Consider the following 20,154-nt stretch of genomic DNA (forward strand, 5'->3'; position numbering starts at 1 on the left):
AAACAAGAGCTGGTCAATACTTGGAGCTCTACAGAACTTAACACGCATGACTGGAGGTCTGGAAGAAAAAGAAAGGAAATAAATATCATAAACATCATATAGGGAGGTGGGGGTCAAACCTTTATGTTTCTGTGGATATGCGCAGCCGCTATGTGTAAGCAGATGCTGAGCCGGAGTGTGCGCACAAGTGCAGTTAGAGGGGGGGGGAAAAAAAAGAAGCTGCTTCTGGCAGACTTACTGGCTGACTGCTCGAATCCTTTGGCAGAGTGGACAATCACATGCAGAAAGCCGTACAGGCCAGGAGTCTCCTCATCTGGAAAACAAGCACACAGAGCAGTTAGAGCAGCACGGGTGCACATACGGGAGTCCGTGCACAAAAATCAGCAGGGTAATCAGAAGTCATTGCAAACTATAAAATGTATGATCCTCCGGCATCCTGTCTTTATCTCTGCGATGATATTGTAAAGAAAAAAGATAAACTGTGAGAGAAAGAAACAAAGGAGAAGGAACTCGTCTCGTGGAGCATGAGCTCTACCAGCAGGTTTCATTTCATTTCTGCAGCATCTCGTACATTTTTTTGTTCCTGTACTGCCTGATCACTAAATGCTAATGATGATACTAGCTCTCTCTCTCTCTCGAGCTTACCCTATTTTGCACCTGTGTGCAGGCTATTAGTCTTTATTATCACTGAAAGCTGTGGTATTATTTTCTATCTGTTGCAGACTCGTTTACTGGCACTGACACTAAACTTGCTTCTGTTGTTTCCAACAGCAGGACTTTAATGCTACATGCTCTTTCAGCTTTTTGTGAACGAGTCTCTTTCCCTTCGTTGGAAGCGGGTCAGCTCACATGGCCATTCAGAGCACCTTTTCCCCTCTGTCGGCTCATGAATTAGTGGTATCCATCGAGGTAAAATGAACCATGCAAATATGTGTGAAGTTTGAAAGTTCACTGTTAAAGCGTGTGTTGCCACATCCAGATCCATTCAAACTAAAATTGCTCAGTGGGGCAGATTAGTGGGAACCCTAGTGGGTTTTTGTATTCTTTCTTGGGTGGTCCGAACTGGAGATTACATTCTTATTGTTTTTAATCATTCATTTGAGTGTTTTGGTTCTCATTCCCTCCAGCAGTCAGTTATCAACATTTGAGAAGAGACAGATTAAACTCCCATGACTTCAGAAAAAAACAGAATAAAATGAAATCAGGGAAACGGCTGAGGAAACAACTATTGGAGGATCTGAAAGAAAATTAACCGTTATTACAGCCTTTTGTCAGATTGGCATCAGACCACACATTAGCAGTGCACAGACGTCTGCCATCGAAACTGAGCTGCCCTTCGAATAGAGATCGTGGGTGGATCTCTTTTTTTTTTTGGCCAGCCCATACACCCCTCTTTGTACCGCCGACAGAAACATGAAGAGGATACAGTCCTGCTTTGGTTGAGGCCTGTGAAGCCCGGCTGCTTCCTGGTAAATAAACTAGGGTGGAGGGCAGCAGAACCGCTGTGAGCTCCACTGTAGGCAGCTGAGAGGAGAGCAGTCAGCCCTCGGGGTTAACTGTGCGTGTGTGTTTTATATAACTAACAGGGGAGTTTCACAGAGAGTCGGTTCATAGGTTCAGCATCATAGCAGACCGACTGCCCTTTCTATCTATTATGCTCAATGGAAAACCATGAACTAATATGTGATAACTGATGATTATTCAATGGAGTCAAATGAAAGAGTGAGTATTTAAGTCATCCATCCTCTTAAGTATGAGAGACATTCCTCCACCAGCTGGTCTCCATTTAAACCCCTGCTGTGCTCCCTGCATCACATGTCAGGATGGAGGTGTGTGTGTGTGTGTGTGTTTATTCTAGCTTCGTAATGAGGAGCGGGTCAAAAGTCTAAGACAACGCAGGAGTTGAAGTCTGATTTAAAACACAGGAATCTCAGTAAGCTCTCACAGAAAGCAGCAGGAAGATAACATGTAAGGAAAAGTCCACCAAAGCAGTGAGAAGAACCTGTTTAGGGAAAGCAAACAGAGTTAATTCTCTTATTAAAACCACGTCAAGTGGTGTAAATGCATTTTTAACAGTAATCTGTCTGTATGTCATGTTGTGTATCCATGTGTGGTGTTATGTACTGTCACGTCTGACTTACTTATCTGTTATTTTGACAGCCTGATGCCGTGTTAAATGTTAAATAAAAAAAAACAGAATCAGACATAAAGTTCAGTTTCAGTCAAATAAAACACCTCGTTTGGGGGCGTGGGGTAAAGCACACCAAAAAATATGCTACCACTTAAGTGTCACTTGTCATTCTGCTGACTACTTTGAAAATACAAAACTAAAATCCATCTGAAAATGACTTTAAATCTATTGGATATCAAACACAGAGATTCTAATGCACAGAAAGGAAACACGACACAAAAACATCAGGACAGCGTGCCTTTCAGTGTAAGAGCTCTGTGTCTGTGCATGTGTATTGTCTTTGTGTGAGAGACCCTCTTGCCATCTGAGCAGATCAGAGTAGATGGAGCAGATGGCTTTAATGTCACCCCCACCCCCAGACTCTGAGAGTGGCTGCAATGAGGAGATCGGGAGGAAAAAACAAACATATAGAAGCTGCGAGCACGCCACCGACACACTGCGTGGCACTGACTGCTCCGAGCTAGATGAGAAACATATTGTAGCCTAAATTTATCTCCTGCAAGGCCCCCCTAACTTATTATGTGGTTTTTTTAGTGCTCAGAGTGTAACAGGCACTTTTGTGTGAAGTTAAATTCAAAGCAGAGGGAAGAGGGAGAGGGAGACAAAAATGTTCCTGCTCGTGTTTCTTACCGTCTTTGTTGCCGGTGACAGGAATGTTGTGGACTGTTCGGAGTTTGAAACAAGAGCTGGTCAATACTTGGAGCTCTACAGAACTTAACACGCATGACTGGAGGTCTGGAAGAAAAAGAAAGGAAATAAATATCATAAACATCATATAGGGAGGTGGGGGTCAAACCTTTATGTTTCTGTGGAGCAGTGTTTGAAAAGTGAACACAATCGTACCTTTTTTTGGAGTTTCTGAAATGCTTCCCTCCACTCTGCACCTCTCGATTATAGTCAAGAGGATACGCAGGCACACACACACACTCTACACACACACACACACACTCACACATTCTCACACACACGCACAGAAAATACACATTAGCAATTACAACCAAAATAGCTGGAAAAAATCCTCACTAGCACACATCAATCGGAATGATGGGAAATTCTCTGATGCTGTTTTGGGGGATTCAAACTTTAAATCTGTAACAGCAGACTCTTTGAAAGTAAAATGTGTCCCTCTAGTGGTGAAACCTGCACAGTGCAGTGACACAAATGGAGCCAGTAACAGATTAAGAATGGGCAGAATACCTTTCCATGTTTGTTGTGGATGCGAAAGGGGATGGTGGGGGAGTGCAGGAGCAACCAGGACTCCTGCTCGTTCATCTTCTTCCTGAGACGCTCCACGCGGCTCTGGCCCTTCGGTGCTTTCTGCACAAGGACACGGACAGGAAAAGAGACTGTTTGAATCTCGCTGATTGCTGAAATGTACTCATTAAAGTAAAAGAGAGTAAAACACAGAGCACTGCTGTGCAGCATCCGAAACAGTCACAATCTTTTCCTGATTGAGACAGTGAGACTTGTACTTCTCCTCTGACTCATCTCAGGTCTTGACACATACAGAAGACGCTTATATTTTTAGATTCAGTGTGACTTACAAAATGAGGGTCGAGGTGCAAGGTGGGGGGTGGGTGATTGGGGGGGGTGATATGATCTGACTTTGAGAGCCCTTCCCCTTGATGTTGGGTTCCTTGTGTAACCCAGCCTGTGTTAAAGCTTCAGTGCGGTTCCAGTTGCGTTGTCGGTACTCTTCTTTATCATTTCTGGCATTTCAGATTTCAATGTGCGAGGATTTTGCAGCAATCTCCTCAGTTATAAGACTGATTTCCTTTTGTATCCATTTCTTTGAACATTGGGTTTTACTGTGAGGCTAAATATCTGGAGCTACTTCAGCTAGAATTGTATTTTTCCATTAACAAACTGAATGAAGCAGATGTAGCAGACGCCTGACATGATGGAAAAAAAGACAGTCACACTGAGTGTACAGTCAGCTTTATGGATCTCATAAAGTTATTTTAATGACAACATGACTGACAGTTAAAACATCTTTATTTGTACGGCACAGTCATGTTTAGCCTCCAACGCACACAAGTCTCCGTCGGGGAGTTTCACAGAGACGTAACACCAAACTTCCACCTCCAAAGTGTCATATTCCAGTATTGGCTACCTAACAACACGGATTGGCAAATCTGAACAAGTTTAGTGGCTAAACAGGGTGTGAACGTATGAAGACGTCAGAAGCTGGTGCCCTTTTGTCCCTCAGTGTTTGTCGAGTTTAAATTTAACCAGAGCATGATAATCATAAGGCAGTGCACCAGTTACAGAGAACAAGAGAGTAACACACAAAGAAGAAAAACATATGCAGTAAAATCTAGTTCCTCAATTAAACCAAGAGATTTAGTGACCTGTCTTTGGTTAGGTTTCTATTGTCGCCTCTTCGTATGAAAAGCGGGGCGTGAAAGATTAAACTGCAGCTGATTAGTGGTTTGTGTTACATCTGCAAAGCGGTTGCAGAGATCACACTTGTAGGACCTCTTAGGTTTTAGACTCAACCCTGTCTGGTTGCGTTTGGTTGGAGGTGGCTACGTAAAATTCATTAACTGTTCAAGTGAAGATCTTTCAATAACACCAGAATTTCTATTATTAATGAGTTGGATTTCTTTTGCTTCTCTTCTGTACGTCATGACAAAATCAAACCACCCATCGTCTATATTTTTAACCACATACAAACTGAACTTTAAAGTGAGGACTACTCAGCGTTGCCTTATTGAAATCTTTCATATTTTCCAGCAAAGTGTCTATAAGCTGCTTAAAGCAAGCCCCATACTGTGAGAGTCTTTATATATAATTCATGGAGCAGTTTCTTGACGTTATTGGAGGAAAACAAATTCATACACAGCCCCAACCCTCACCAGGAAGCGGTGAGTCAGAGCCTGCCTGGATACAATCAGCTCGATCTCTCCCGGCATTCGCCTCCTGCGACTCCACATACCAGCCGTGGTCACTCGCTGTGCTCCGGGTGGGCGAGTTTTAACGCCGTGAGAGGGGAATAACAGGAACTCTGCGCTCCTGAAGCCTTTAAACGCAGCTATGGCTGCGGGGGTGGATTACTGTGTACTTGTAACATCTTTTATTTCAACCTCAAAATGACAACTGAGCATTTCAGCATGTGCTAAACAAAACAGACTCATACCGTGGCACACACAAGTCACAGTTTAAATCTGGATCAGCACTTTTGCCACTCATACTCAAGGAAACGGCAGCTGTCCTCAGTTTCAGGATGTTTATTATTCATACTTGGACTTGTTTTGCTGCTTGTATTCACTCACACAATAGTCACAATTCATTTAGTAAAGTCTGCGTAGGCCATAATAAAAAATGAAGTAAAGGGTCACAAAGCTTTGATATGACACCGAACTTCTGATTTACTTCTTATTTATTTTTATTTCTTAAATAAAAAGAATCCAGCTGATGATTAAAACTAAAAGAAGCTCCTTTTAAAATAACCAAGTTCTCCTTATTGTGTGGCTCTTCGCCTCAAATGTATTTGTTTTATGCATATGTTAGAATTTAAAGATGAACATCAAAAAGCTCCTGTTATTCATAACAGGACCAGCAACTTTTCTTACTCTAAAGCTGTCTAGAACTGGGCTCCAAACCCTGAATTTGCCCCTTTATTCTTTAATCCTGGATCATCTCAAAATTAAACCCAAGATGGCTGAATAAGCCATTGTAAGCCTCGCGAATACATTGAATTGGGCTCCAAATGCCAGGAAAAAGGATTACCTTCTCTTTCTGTATCTCATTCTTTAAGACCGAGATCTTGATCTTCATCTCCTCAATCTCGTGCTCTGGCAGGACCTGGATGCTCGGGCAAGCGTCCGAGTCGTCCAGGGTTTGGAAAGTTAAGTCCGCTAGAGGGATGTACCACTTGCACTCATACTGCTGATGGCGACTGCAGAGAGACAGAGAGAGGATGGGAGGATGGAAGAAATGAAACAGAATTAGTCAAAATATTTAAAAAAAAAAAAATTCTCTTTTTCAATCATGACTGAACTGAATGGACGCACAAAACCGAAGCAAACCAGTTTACAATTTGAAGCCACACTAACAAATGTTACACTTCTCTATTCAAACGTGTGCTCATTTGACCTCATTTCTTTATAGCCCACTCATTCAAAGTCACATTAATAAAAATGATGAATGCACAACATTATTTCCACAGGGGCTGAGGACACTAATGTGCACCGTCTCTAATGAGATTTTAATTAACATTTCTGAGTGCTGCACAGTCGACTCATCGACGACATAATACCTTCATCAGACGGCTAGTTTAAGCAGCTCGATGTCACAATGAATCCACACTAAACAAGCATGTGTTAACACTACCAGCGTCCTACATATAAAACTTACTGTCAACTATATGCATTTATTTAAACAATCAAATCAAGCAATCAAACTCAGTTTTAATGTTCTCATTTCTGTGATATTCTCCTCACACCACTACAACCACCTGAAAGGTGGAGCCACTGTGGACTGGGAGTGGTTCAATACTCTGGCTTCTCTGGCCTGCATGTTAAAATGTCCTTGAGCAAAACAGGGAACACGCGTAAAATGACAAATGAGATTTTACTGATCTCAGTGCAGCAGCTACTCGAAACACAGTTTATCTACTTTATTTACTGCACTCGTTTTTTTCAGGCGTGCACTTTAACTGGAACTTCAAAGATTTGTTCAGCCATGTCAACAAAGGACTCTTGCTCAGTGTTTAGTCTCATGTTCCCACTCAAAGCTTTCGCAGTGATGCAATCGGCTCCCACCAGAAGGACTTTGTCATTTCTTCATTAACGAAGTACATTAATTTTACATCCTCCCGCTGCAGATTATGGTCCCCTGATCTTCTGCCCCACCCACCCACTCCATTATCAAGCCCTTCTTGTTTACGCGCTCTTGGGTCTTTCGGGAAGTCCTTTTATGTTACAGACCACCGATTTGTTTCTGTTCTAATCAGACTCTGACACAGACTTAGAGAAACACAAAGAAAAGGGGGTGGAGCTAGGTTTGATACATGACTGAGAAGGAAATGAATAAATCACCATATCAAATCATAATGCCAGACAGCAAAGGTGGTGCATATATAAAGAAATGATGAATTATCCAAGGTGCAGAACGTGCAGCGGGCAATCGTAAATCTGACTCATTCTAAAATAATAGAGTGCAGATAATCACAGCTTTTGGCAGGGATTAGGGCTCCTCAGTGACTAAAGTCAAGGTGATTGAGTTTCTGGATGGTTGCTCTGTTCTGTGTGTAAGCGCGTAGGCTGTAGGCAGCACACTGAGATAACAACCCAGATCATATTATAGCCCCATTTACAGGTTTGGTAGTTATGGCAACACTATGTGTTCCTCCAAGTGAGGGGCGGCTGCAATTGACACAGAGAAACGGTGAATGTCAACCAAAGCAGGCACCAATCAGACGAAGGGGAGGCGAGTCGGTGCTGTAAGCGTGACCCTCGATCTACTGACATGTGTCAAAGATTGACACGCAGCAGCGCACACAAACACAAACATGAGCGATCTTTTTCTGTCAACTCTCTTTACTTTAACGCCTGCTCAGCTTGCACCCTGAAACACAACACCTTCAGTTTCTACTTACACCTTTTGTCTTCTTTTTTAAAATGTTTTTATTATTCATACATTTAGCATAACTCTGTCCTGCGTGTAGATCTGCTACTCTGCTGCACTGCTCAAAACAATACAGACAAAAATGCCTGCGAGTCTTTCTCTTTGTTACCGACGCTTCAAACACCACCGTGTTAGCCACAGCTGGAATCAGAGAGGGAGTGCGTCTTTCCGAAGTGATCCTTTCTGTTGCACGCCGGGTTTGACGAGCTGATGTGGAAGGAAAACTGCACGACACACGGGCAGAAACACAGAGAGGACGAAAAAGCGTGGATATTTAAAGAGGCAGAACCCAGTTCAACAGGCTTCATGAGCCTTGAGCTAAATAATAAAATGCATTGTTATGAAGCAGATAAATGTTTATGTTAACACTGGCATTTCTATCAATTTATAAAACAGTATCTTATTTAACGTAGCTTAACATCCTAAACTGTGCAAGGTGGACAGAGTGAAGTGACACCGTGAAATGTATATGTAAAAACATCGCTGACGCCCTCCATTTAGAGGCTTGTGCTCGTCAATGGAAATTTTTGAAATAGCACACGTTTTATCCAGACTGAGTCTCATCATTTAGAAGTTGTTGAGCTGACTCGCTCAGAGTTTTGGAACTTTAGATCAGTGGCTGGGTGATTTTGAATTATTTCCCTTCACTACATCTGTGCACATTTGAAGATTTAATGAAAGTACGTTGCTGTGACAGGGAGCAAATGAAAGAAAGAGGCCATCACCGCCCAAAGCTGCTTAAGCCTCGAATGAATATACCTACAGTCTGCTTCAAAAGAAAACTCTGTGACAGAGCCGTGTCACCCTGCATTTTTCTCTGCCCCGAAAATTAATAAGCGACTCTTGTGCCGCACCATCCACGCCCCGTCCCCGTTCCACTTTCTGGCTTTCGCACATCATTTTAGCATTTTTCAGATGGGAAGGGGGATAGGGGGGGTGACGTTAACGATAATCGCGCTCACAGCTTTTCACACTGTCAGGGGATGAAGGTGGACTCACCCCACAGCCGTCTTTTTCATCTTGGCACAGAGCAGCAGATCGGTGAAGAGGAAGACGTGCCGTAGCTTCCTGGAGCTTTCCGAAACCTCCACCAGGAAGCCATCCTTCACCAGCTGACGGGCCTGTAACAGAACTCTGTGTTAACTGTTGTTGTGAATCGAAACATCGTTGAGATTGTGGATTAATAAGTTGACTTACTAAATTAACATATATATTACAGTTTGCTTTACAGAGACGTGCATGTCTTTGTTTTTAACTTAAATGTTCCTTTTGGAGTTTTAAAGCAATGCAACCATTTATTATAGTTTTCTCAAAGTACCTAATAATATTTCATATGAGAGGAAAAGTGAAGACAAATGTTCCAAAGATATGAACATAAGTTCTCTATACTTGACAAGATGTGTTGTAAGAACACACACACAGACCTCGCCCTTGGGTGTAGTAACAGCAGTCCTGCGAGGGTCAATCTCCTCATTGATGGAGGAGAGGAAGTTCTGAGAAATCCGCAGAGCGTCCTGCAGGAGGGGGAAGTCCGGGTGGTCCTTTGGAGTGTGTTTCAGCAAATCCTGTGAAAGTACATTCAGTCATCTAAAAATGTATTTACCACAAAGCAACTGACCTTTGTGAGCAGAGATTCAGATTAATTTTCATCTTCTCTTCAAAAACGTCATCGCGCTGCACAAACACAGACTCCTTACAAACAGTAAAACAATCTTGTGTCTCGGTTTTTTCTGTCAAAGATACTTTTTCTTACTTTCCTCCCAGATTAACATCAACCAATTTTCTTCTGTTTGTTTGCATACGTGACAAGAACATGACACACATGCTCATGCTGGATGCACAGAGCATCTTACTGTCAGCTTTCATGCAAACCTGATCATGCATTACACTACAGCGACCACACTGGACACATCCAGAGATCTCTGCTTTGCTTCGCTGGCACTTTCTACACCATTATTTCTCTTCCAAGGAGGTAGGCTGATTTGGACTGAGAGGACTCAGCGATAAACATCAAAAAGCAGGCTTTAGGCTTAATTCTTGCACGTCTTTTTAATCTCAGGGATGTCTTTGCAACCTGCTCCAATTATAATTTTTTGGTTTTTTATCTTGACACAGTTCTCAGTCTTTTCTCCACCCTAAAACACTAGAAGTAAGAAATTTCTGCCAGAACAGCTTTAGATTCAGCTGATCCTTGAAAGCCATGCAAGTGCAAGCTGCGTACTCACATGAAGAACCAGGGTGCTTCTGGTAACACGGTCAATCGGCTTGTAAAGGAGAGCTGTGGGAGAGAGAAGAGGAGGGCTCTGAGTCAGTGTTGCTTACAGGCAAATCAATACATGCAGACACACACAGTAGGTCACAGTTTCACCGCTCACACGAGGACAAAAATGTCCACTTTGGTTACTCTGAGCTAAACGCAGCTCTTACAGTCTGACTGCTGATGATTCTTAGATTAACATTAAAGCCTAATGACGACGAGGTTCCAGCCTGAAGCACTGCTGAAGCAAGAAAAACACTTGATCATCAATAGCCTTGTAGGGGGGGTCAAGTAAAACACTGATTTCAATATGGGGGCAGCAAAGGTTTGTGCTACTGTTGTTCATCAGTTTAACAGCTGTACATATTCAGACATGGACATAAAAGCAAACACAAACAACACATGCAGACGGATGCATCTATAAAAAGTGCAATAAGACTGCCTCCTGCCAACATGCCACCCTCAGTGCCCCTCAGTCAGAGTTTAAGCCTGTATCACCGCACTTGGCTAGATTCCCTGGGGAAGGCTTTGCTGCTAAGGTGGTGTGAACACAGCAGCCGACATACATGACAGCTCTCTGTGACACACTCCCACAGACAGGGCAGAGTGAAGGATGGAGAGAAATAAAAGAAAAACAAATGACAGATACGCAGGAGGAAAGATGGCAGACATGAGAACCTCTAAGAGGAGACAGAGAAGAAGCAAACAAGTCATGTAAGGAAATGCCTAAATTACCTCAAGGTCTCATAATAACAAATATAATATCACACTACACATTCGATAAAGCACAGTAACACCCCTCTGCTCATGATCTAGAAACTGAGCGAATGCAATTAAAAAAAAATTCCCACAAGGTCATAAACATTGTGAAATTATCTGAAAAAGTTCCACTTATTGATCATGCTAACCTCCATTTATTCAAGTGAAAACAGAGTTAAAGCAGCTTATTTCTAAAGTGAAGAAGGAAAGCTGGCCCAGTGAAACAGAGAGGACTGATGTGTCTTCTGTATGCAGGCAAGCTTGCCCCACACCGACTGTGCTCTGCTCCCACAGAGAGATCTACAGCCAAAGCTACACTTCTATTTGAATTTTAAACTTTATCTATTTAAAGCATTCAATAACGCTCTCTTTATATGTACAGCGTTGTTCTGTCACTCGGATGCTTGTAAGTGTTTAGTCTTTCCGCCACACCTCTGCCTGCGACTTACGAAATTAGCACGAGAGCAGAAACCTACAGTGACTATTATCAGATCTACTGATGAAACACGTCATATTAACGCTCTACGCACACCCTCTGCTTTTAAAATATACACTGGCCCACATGGAGTGTATAGAGGGACTTTGAGAGGGACTTGCAGTTGCTCTTTGAAGTTTCTCCAACGTTTGGTCATTAATGCCGCCTCCACTGAGGGTCATGGATCAGTGAACCAATACTGATACCTCCAGGAGGATTTACCACAGAGTCTGTATTGACTGCAAGGGCAGTGAATATCTAAGTTGTTGTGTGTGTGTCTGTGTGTGCGGTATGTTGGCAGTTTTGTATTCATTTCAATGCAGGGAGGATTAGATGACTTCAGGATGACTTGAGTATAAGTACTTAAGCACAAGTGCCAGGTTTTGTACAGTTTGTGTCAGTAAGCTGCTGTATTTTTTGTGCCATATGTTGTGTCGCACGACAAAACTTTCACACAGATTAGCAAAGGTTTGCAGGTAACTGTGATCTAATTTATAAACACGGACAGACGGACGTTGCAATCAATCCGAGTCGGTCTGAACCAATAATATTCAGGCTGTACAGTATTCGTCATATACCAGTACTGCGCATTTAAATATCACAGTTGATCAATGATTAATACTCATTTATCAGGAAACTATGAAAAATTAGACACATTTTGATTATTTTGGGGTTAAATAAAAAGTCATCAAAGCCATCGGCAAAGCATGCAACCAGAATTTTTTTTACATGACAAGTTTCAATCAGAGGCTGTTTTAAACTCAAGATCACATTTGACTGCTTTAGAGTCAAGTCAAGTCTATTTGCAATACTATGTAAGATAGGTCCAAGACTATTAAGGATGAACCTATCAAGGAAGCTCAGAGATCTCAAACTTTACTTCTTTCTTTTTCTCGTCTCGTTTTCCTCTAGTTTTTCAACCATGCAAACATAATAATTATATACAAGAGATTTGAATAATGAAGATACTCTCCTGAATACAAAGACAGATTAAGGACTGCCACCTGAATGCTAATGTAGACAGAAATCTACTCAAGTTCTCTCCGAACGCAGGATTAAGCATCATCACTTTTTGACTCCACATCATGTGGAGTATCTGACTTGGATGTATTTTACAGACAAGGACGAGTTAAAAGTCTAGTCAAAAGTCAGGACGAGGGAGGATGAAGACACAAAGAGAGAGTGAGAATCAGATAGAGAGGGGGGGATTATTGGAAGTCGATGTCCTGTCCCAGTGAGGCGTGCCTGACTGGTCGTTTTTCCAAGGTCGCCTTGATGACTTGGCTGATGGACAAATAGTTAATCTTTGCTAACGAGGTGCTTGACCATGTGGGCGAAGTGTTTGACAGGACTTTTAGTCCTCAGTTAGGACTGCCAGGTTTCAGGCCTCAGTATTTTGGCAAAACTCTCAGCTACCAATGCCAGCCATAAGCCTGTGAAGGAGGGTGAGAAGGACAGGACAGAACTGATAACACAGAAGGAAATAAAGAAGGATTAAGAGAAAGTGAGAAAATGGTCATGGTGTAGGACATGAGTCCCCATTTACATTTAAAATATATCAGATTCTTGTTTGAGCAGGTATTTGTGTTTCTATCAACCTATCAGCCATTTACTGTAGCTGAGATCCTGTTAAATACTTTGGAAAGTTAAAAAAAAAAGCTGATTGAGCAGAGAAAAGAAACAAGGGGGAAATAATAAAAGAAACAAAGAGAGTAGATAGAGGAGGCATTTGTTGCAAAGTTAAGATAGAGAAACCCCTCGGCTGACCCACCAGGTAATTAATGTACTGTAATATAAACAGCAATCAAAGGAAGTGCCTTGGGTATTGACACACCCTGATTGTTAAGGGCATATGAGACTAGTTTCATGACACATAGCAGCCATGTGAAACTACAGCAAACCAAAGACGTCATTTTAAAATCATCTAAAACAGGAATGATGAGAAAAGAAAGAATAAAACAACTGGGACAGGTTGTTTATTCCTCATCTGCAATGCATAAATTAACAGACACTTCACAGGTACATGCCACTGAAATCTGAACAATGAACACTCACCCAGCCACTCTCAGCCCGACAGAGTCGCACAGTCTACTCATCTTATCTGCTAATGACCGTCTACAGCTCTACCCACCAAACTGAACGCAATCCCCAAAACGGCCGAAGTTACCAAGGCGCCAGCAGAGTACAGGCACGTACCGCGACAGACAACCTCTCAAACACACACACACACACACACACACACACACACACACACACACACACACGTTCCGATCCTCTTGAGATAAGTATTCTGTACGAGGAGCAGCCTGGGGCCAGCAGTCCTTATACAGACTAAACGTGCCCAGCTTGTAAACAGACAGATACATTTTGAAGATGCTCTCTATTGTATGTTCTATATGATCGAAAGACAGTCGTATATGACTGAGTGAACACCACACTCCAGAGGCTCATCACTCAAAAAGCTCATCACAGGCATGCAAATGTTCAGAAAAAGCAAAATTCCTCAGCAAGCATGAGCACAAAAGTCCAAACGTCAGTCTGACAGCTAATTAATAACTGCCTCCACACAGTCTATCATAAGCGCTGTAAAAGCTGTAGATGTCCTAACAGATACCCGATGTCAAAAAGCGGGAAGCTCATAACATGCAGTCGTTACCGTATGTGCAGTTACAACACAGTCTGAGGACCAGAAGCACCTCCATATCCCTCTTCTCCTCTCCTCACTCTACACTCCTGCTCACTGCCTCCTTTCTCAGGCACAGAGAGAGCGAGAGGGAGAGAGCGCAAGAGAGAGGGAGAGCGAGAGAGAGCGAGAGCGAGAGCGAGAGAGAGAGCAGACTCACACATGCACCAGTTTGCCTCCCAGAGCTCACCACTGCATACACAAGAAGAAGAGGCAGGGCTGGAATCTTAAAACAGCAATGCCAGCCATAGACAGAGACACACACACACACACACACACACACACACACACACCACACACACACACACACACACACACACACACACACACACACACACACACACCACACACACACCAACTTACCCTCCATTGAACTAGTTGTTGTACAGACTTTGGAGTCTTTAGGACCTTTTACTTTGAGGTTCTGAAAGAAATAAAAGAGTGGAATAATCAATTTAATTAATTGTGCACACTCACAGGATTGTGCTGCACTTGCTTGGCTGAGGCTGAACTAATGGAAGTACAGGATCAGTGCATCCAACTGAGACAGCTGAAAAAGACTGGGCACGGGAACTTTCACAAGTTTCCCATTAAGTAAATAATACCACCAACAAACCTCTGCGGCAGATCCCAAAAAGCTGATTTGACTCATCTGGACGGGAGGAACGGTACATTTGTATAATGACTGAAAAGGTCCGTTTCTTGATCATTAATAGGCAAATGACCACTGATCAAAGATTTGATCATTGGCTATGAGTACCATTCACAGAGAGTTGGGGAATGGCTGCAGTCACAGCATCGTAAGATGGTGAAAGATGTACCCTTTGCTGGTGTATAAGATAACAGGGAGTGGAAAGTCTGATGCTTAAAAATGAAAGATGCCCATGCTACTTAAAGGATGATGAAGATGGATAATCTAGATTCTGTAAGCACTTTCCTTTACTGTAATGTCTTTGCCTCTCGATCTTTGTTGAACACACCTAACAATAAGGAACAATCTATAACTATATCCTGTGTTGACCTAAGGCGTGAAAAGCTAGCATGTAAACAAGGGGCATGAGAGGTTGTGTTACTATCAGTCACTTCTGCCACAAACATTTTCAGCTAATTAACATCACTGACACCTTCCCAGCAATCCCCAAATACACATACTCTTTTGTTCTGAACGCTCAAAATATTCTCTGCGCTTCAAGTGCGTGTAGTCGTACCGTACAGTAAACTCAGGCTAGCCTGGATGTTTTTTTCTGTGAATGTAACCTCTCATCGTTCTGTTACCTAATACGCTTGCTGGCTAAGTGCTGTCCCAAGCACATTTGAACACAAATACCTCTTAACTGTGTTTTCAACAACGGTTCCTCAAAATAAGACCACATTTCCCATAAACACTGCTGTTTCCTGCCAAAAAGAGGACGTTTCAACTCGCCTGGTTTGTGTCGTCATCTATTTGTTCTCCTGTTCTCTTCACTGAAGAGAATTCATATAATGGCTTAAGACCCTTGAGACCAGTGAAGGGGAGGTTTGATGGATCCGTATTATTACTGCGCCAAGTTTGATATGCTGATGTTAAAATGCAGTACATAGCAACAAAATGACATGTTTGCTATTTAAAAGTTCTCTTGTTACACGTTGTTTAAAATCATGGAGGCTGAACTCACCTCAGATATCTTCTGGAACTGGCTGTTGGCTTGGCTGCATTTCTCTGCCGTCTCCAGCGCCACCTTGTAGTTGTCCACAAAGGCCTTGTACACGCCCAGCTGGCTGGCCTGAAGGAAAGCAGAAGCAAAGACGTTCAGGAAACAAAAACGAGAAGGTGTGAGGCAAACTAAGACAACGATGATGGCATTTAGTCTTCTCTCATTTTATTTAAATTGTTGAATGAACTCCGGAGACTCGGGAAGTCAACACAAGTATGTCATTGCACTGATGGCAACTAAAATAAAATTCAGCAAGCCCTACTTTGCATTCACCTTAAATGATCACTTCCAATTCAATTTAAATTCATTGAGTCAACACATATAGTCTGATCACATTCCCATAAAGCCACTTCACTAGCAGCGCTTTGCAGTCCCTCCTGATTGAGTCCCTCTCTATCCTCTTCTCTTTCATTAACAGCCCCTCTCTGCAGCACTGTATGTGCATTGTAACACAAGCTGCAGACCAGCAGTGCATGAATATGCATCCTGCTACAGCTATGCTTGAATGCCTAGGCTGAAGAGCTGACTGCATCCTATTAAAGCAATGAGATTGGATTCAGCTGAATAGAGTGCATGAGTAAGACTTTTGTCCTTAAACTCCATGTCCTCTTATTTTCATTTCCTCTCCTTCCTCTTCCCTTCGGAGTGAGAAGTAGAAAGTTGGGCTCAAAAGCAAAGACGTGAGGGAAGTGTGCGGCCTCATGCGGCATTTGAAACATGTTATAGCAACAATCGATGGAGGGAAACATCAGGACACAAATATGTGATTGTAGAATACTGATGACAAAACCGTCAAACCACGTAATGTGTGACACTGACTACAGATGAGTGAAACAAATGTCACCACGCGTGGATCGTCTATTTATAACTGGAGCCTATTTTATGTCAAACCAAAACTGTGGATGGAAAAGAGAAATCACGGTGTGTCATAGCTGAATTTCCAAAGATGGAGATTTGGCAGCTTGGCTGGAAAGAACAAACCAAGCAGAATGACGTTATGAGATTTCATGAGTTCAGTATGAAAGCGGTGTCACAGTCCAGACAAAACGCCCACGCTTTAGAAAACAAAAATCACAGGTCAAAGTGGCAGGACAGAAAACAACAGGTCGTGTTTGAAAGTGAACGTGGGAAGTAGAACATGAAGAAACACAGGAGAGAGACTTTTCAGCTGGTAGAAGAGCCTACGGACTATTTAAACCCACATGGACACGTTTGCCAGCTTAGAGGTGCCTTTTTTAAAAATTGCATGCAGCTTTGAGAGCAACACGAACCCTCAACTAAACACTGTAGTGAATGTTTTCAGAGCACTCGCCACTCTTTTAAAGCACAGCAAGTGATCAGCTATAAGCAACAAAGATCAACAGCAGCAAAAGAACCATATGTAGTGAATGAAAACTTTATTATATGACATCAGTAACCAAACAATATGTCTTGTTCTTTTCCAAACAATGCCAAATACGAGCACACTGCTTGCAGACCTTTTTTCTTTATGTTTAAAAATCCCAACTCCACAATTAGATTGTCCATCAATATGTGCAACATCCTCCGTTTTCTACAGTGGCCCACAGTTTCCTCTATCGCCAAGATAAAATCTTCCTTCTTCAGACAGTTGTGCACAGGTGTGTGCAGAGTACCATCAAGTCAGCCACAACACTCACACTAAAATGGTGCAACCACTTTTGAGGTTTTGCTAACACGTGACCACAAACCACATGGCATTAAGTTGGCTGCCATTTTGTGACAATCGTGGTGACACTGTAGAATCATGTGAATAAGGCACCAGCCACACAGGCCTAGAAATGGGTATTCCCCAACCAGTTGGGAGCACTTGCTAGAGGTCGATGTAGTCGCTGGGGAAATGACTGGTCTAAAGTCCTAAAGCCAACCAGCCAGTGACCCCCCCCCAGTCGACCACCTTTTTCTCAATTAAAGTGACTGCTTTGGTCACTGGGTTCATAGTGTGATTGGACTTGTCCTCAAACACTGTCCAGCTACTCTCTGAGCTGCAATAAAACTGTGAAAAGTGATGCAAAATAATAATAATAATAATAATAATAATAATAGATTGCATTTATATAGCGCTTTTCGAGACCCTCAAAGCGCTTTACAATTCCACTATTCATTCACTCTCACATTCACACACTGGTGAAGGCAGCTACAGTTGTAGCCACTGACAGAAGCGAGGCTGCCATATCGCGCCATCGGCCCCTCTGGCCATCACCAGTAGGCGGTAGGTGAAGTGTTTTGCCCAAGGACACAACGACCGACACTGTCCGAGCCGGGCTCGAACCAGCAACCTTTCGATTACAAGACGAACTGCCAACTCTTGAGCCACGATGGAGAAAATTTTCCTCCAAAATAAAAGTTGCACTTTTTGAAACATGTTTGCTACGGCGCTGAGGCATTTCTTCACATTTCACTACTGCTCGGCTAGAAGTTAGCAAGTATTTGCAGACAGACATGAAAAACTAAAGGGAACTGCTTACAACCAAAGCAATTACTTGGAAGTTTTTGGTACGGCATCTTCTTTCTAACAGATTTCACCCATGGAGAGCAAATAACTTCCACAAAGCACTAACAACCAGTTGGGGAATAGACATTTTCCCCTAGAAATCAGTGTTTGTCTCATATTCAAACCTCACGTAAAAAATTCTAATTATCTAGCAATTGTATAAGTTTTGTCTACTTTCTTTAAGGTAGCCAACACTGTATTACCCTCTTCTTACTATTCTTTCCTAAATAAATTATAATAATGTAGAAATAAGTCTAAGGACAAGAAAAAAAAAACCTATAAAGGTATACTTAATGCTAATAGTATGCTAATGCTACTACTCTACAAAATGATAGAGTGTTAGCATGCTAAAGTCTACTACTGACAATGGTAAAATGCTTATCTGCCTGATCTAAAGCTGTTCTAGTGTTTACCACGTTTGCCTTCATAGTTTTATTCTATTATTCCTGACTGCAAGAGACGTTCATCCAAAATTCACAAAACCTTAGTTACATTCATAACTCTCAATTAGCATGCTAACAACAGGCAGTATAAAACTTGCATGTAGCTTCCTGGTCAGAAGAATTAAGTAAATCCAAAATTATCTTAGACTTGTTTTCTATCTGAGGATATCGTATGGTGATATCTATGGTTGAAGAGAAAAAAGAAAAAAAAAAAAAGATTTCTGGTCCCATAGAAATCTATAGCAAAACATATTTCTGTCTTGATATCTGTAAATTTTCTGGTGAATTTAAGGACTCAGTCACTCATTTTAAGTCATGCTGAAAGAAAGAAATACACCATCAAGTAATATTATAAGTAATAAATATGATAAATAACTCAAGTCTGAATTGAAAATCTTGGTCGTACCATGTTTTAAAATAGAAGAATACTTGTGGTATGAAACCGCACGCTCATTGGCTAACGAGTTATCAATCACACGTCATTAGCATGTGGTTTCACAGTTAAACTTGCACTTTGTTACACCCAGTTTTTTTTTGCAGCGAAGAAAGTGATGGCAGAAACACTAACTTGAGGTTTTACAAATTGGGACTTTAAAAACATCAGGTGAAACCATGTTAGACAGGTACATCTTTGATATTGTCTGAGGTGTAAAACAAGACATACATATGTTACACATGTTAAACAACATAATGGGGAAACTAGCTTTGCTAGTATTTTTTCAGGTTTGCTCAAATTTCGATTAGGCTTAATTTAAATTCTCTAAAGCTATTACAACTGAGCCTGGCTGCAATACTTAATGCCTGTGCTGAAGTTGAGTAAGCTTCAGTTGCTGTGAAAATAACCAGCTACTAAAATCCATCAGCAAATATATGATTAAAAACATTATTATGTGACTACTGTGTAAAAGATGGAGTTGTGGTACTGTTTTTATCAGCACCACATCCACAGTAAATTGAACCTCTCCTACTTTGTGCCTCTAGAGCGACTAGGACTTTAATAATTCGCTCAGACAAATGCATCCCTTGCAGACACAGGCTATAGCTAAGCCTTTCTCTCATCTGAGAAAAGTGAAAAACAAACTTGGACCTGTAACAGGTCTTTATCCCCGTCTCGGCCTGTTTTCTGTAACCCTGCCTGTCCTTGTTGCTCCAGTGGCACCCATACTGCTGACGAGGAGCAGCAGGGAGCAGACCAGCTAATTAAACTGCCATCTGCACTCTCACACAGCCACTCTGACTAATGTTTTGCTGAAACACGACATATTCATGTACGCACAAATACACACCACAGATGGGAGCTGATGACTACACTAATAGGTGCCGCTTAGCGCTGGCCGTCCACAGTGAGGAGGGGTCTTTTGAATAGAAGTACTTAAACTCATAGGAGTTTAAACAACTGTATCAAAACTGTGCTCATTTTCTCTCCTGTTAAATCTTTCACTAACACAAACATACTTCATGTCTGAATATTCATCATTTCCTCTTATTAATTAAAGTGCTTCATCAAAT

At 42.0% G+C, this 20,154-nt stretch overlaps 1 protein-coding gene across 1 annotated transcript in view; it reads right to left on the bottom strand.

Annotated features, from left to right (window-relative positions):
* Positions 1-20,154, bottom strand: part of abr (ABR activator of RhoGEF and GTPase) — a 124,347-nt gene that overhangs the window by 41,223 nt on the left and 62,970 nt on the right. Inside the window, exons 5-14 of the mRNA XM_042224829.1 lie at positions 15,652-15,759; positions 14,360-14,420; positions 10,048-10,100; positions 9,247-9,387; positions 8,822-8,943; positions 5,924-6,092; positions 3,351-3,508; positions 3,036-3,077; positions 2,822-2,928; positions 239-313 (exon numbers count right to left, since the gene is read on the bottom strand). Of these exons, the coding sequence (XP_042080763.1) occupies positions 239-313; positions 2,822-2,928; positions 3,036-3,077; positions 3,351-3,508; positions 5,924-6,092; positions 8,822-8,943; positions 9,247-9,387; positions 10,048-10,100; positions 14,360-14,420; positions 15,652-15,759 (1,036 nt within the window). The remainder of the gene's footprint in view (positions 1-238; positions 314-2,821; positions 2,929-3,035; positions 3,078-3,350; positions 3,509-5,923; positions 6,093-8,821; positions 8,944-9,246; positions 9,388-10,047; positions 10,101-14,359; positions 14,421-15,651; positions 15,760-20,154) is intronic.

This window comes from Haplochromis burtoni, unplaced genomic scaffold, assembly GCF_018398535.1.
Source record: "Haplochromis burtoni strain Fernald_Lab_line unplaced genomic scaffold, NCSU_Asbu1 Contig_152, whole genome shotgun sequence".
In the NCBI taxonomy this organism is placed as follows: Eukaryota; Metazoa; Chordata; class Actinopteri; order Cichliformes; family Cichlidae; genus Haplochromis; species Haplochromis burtoni.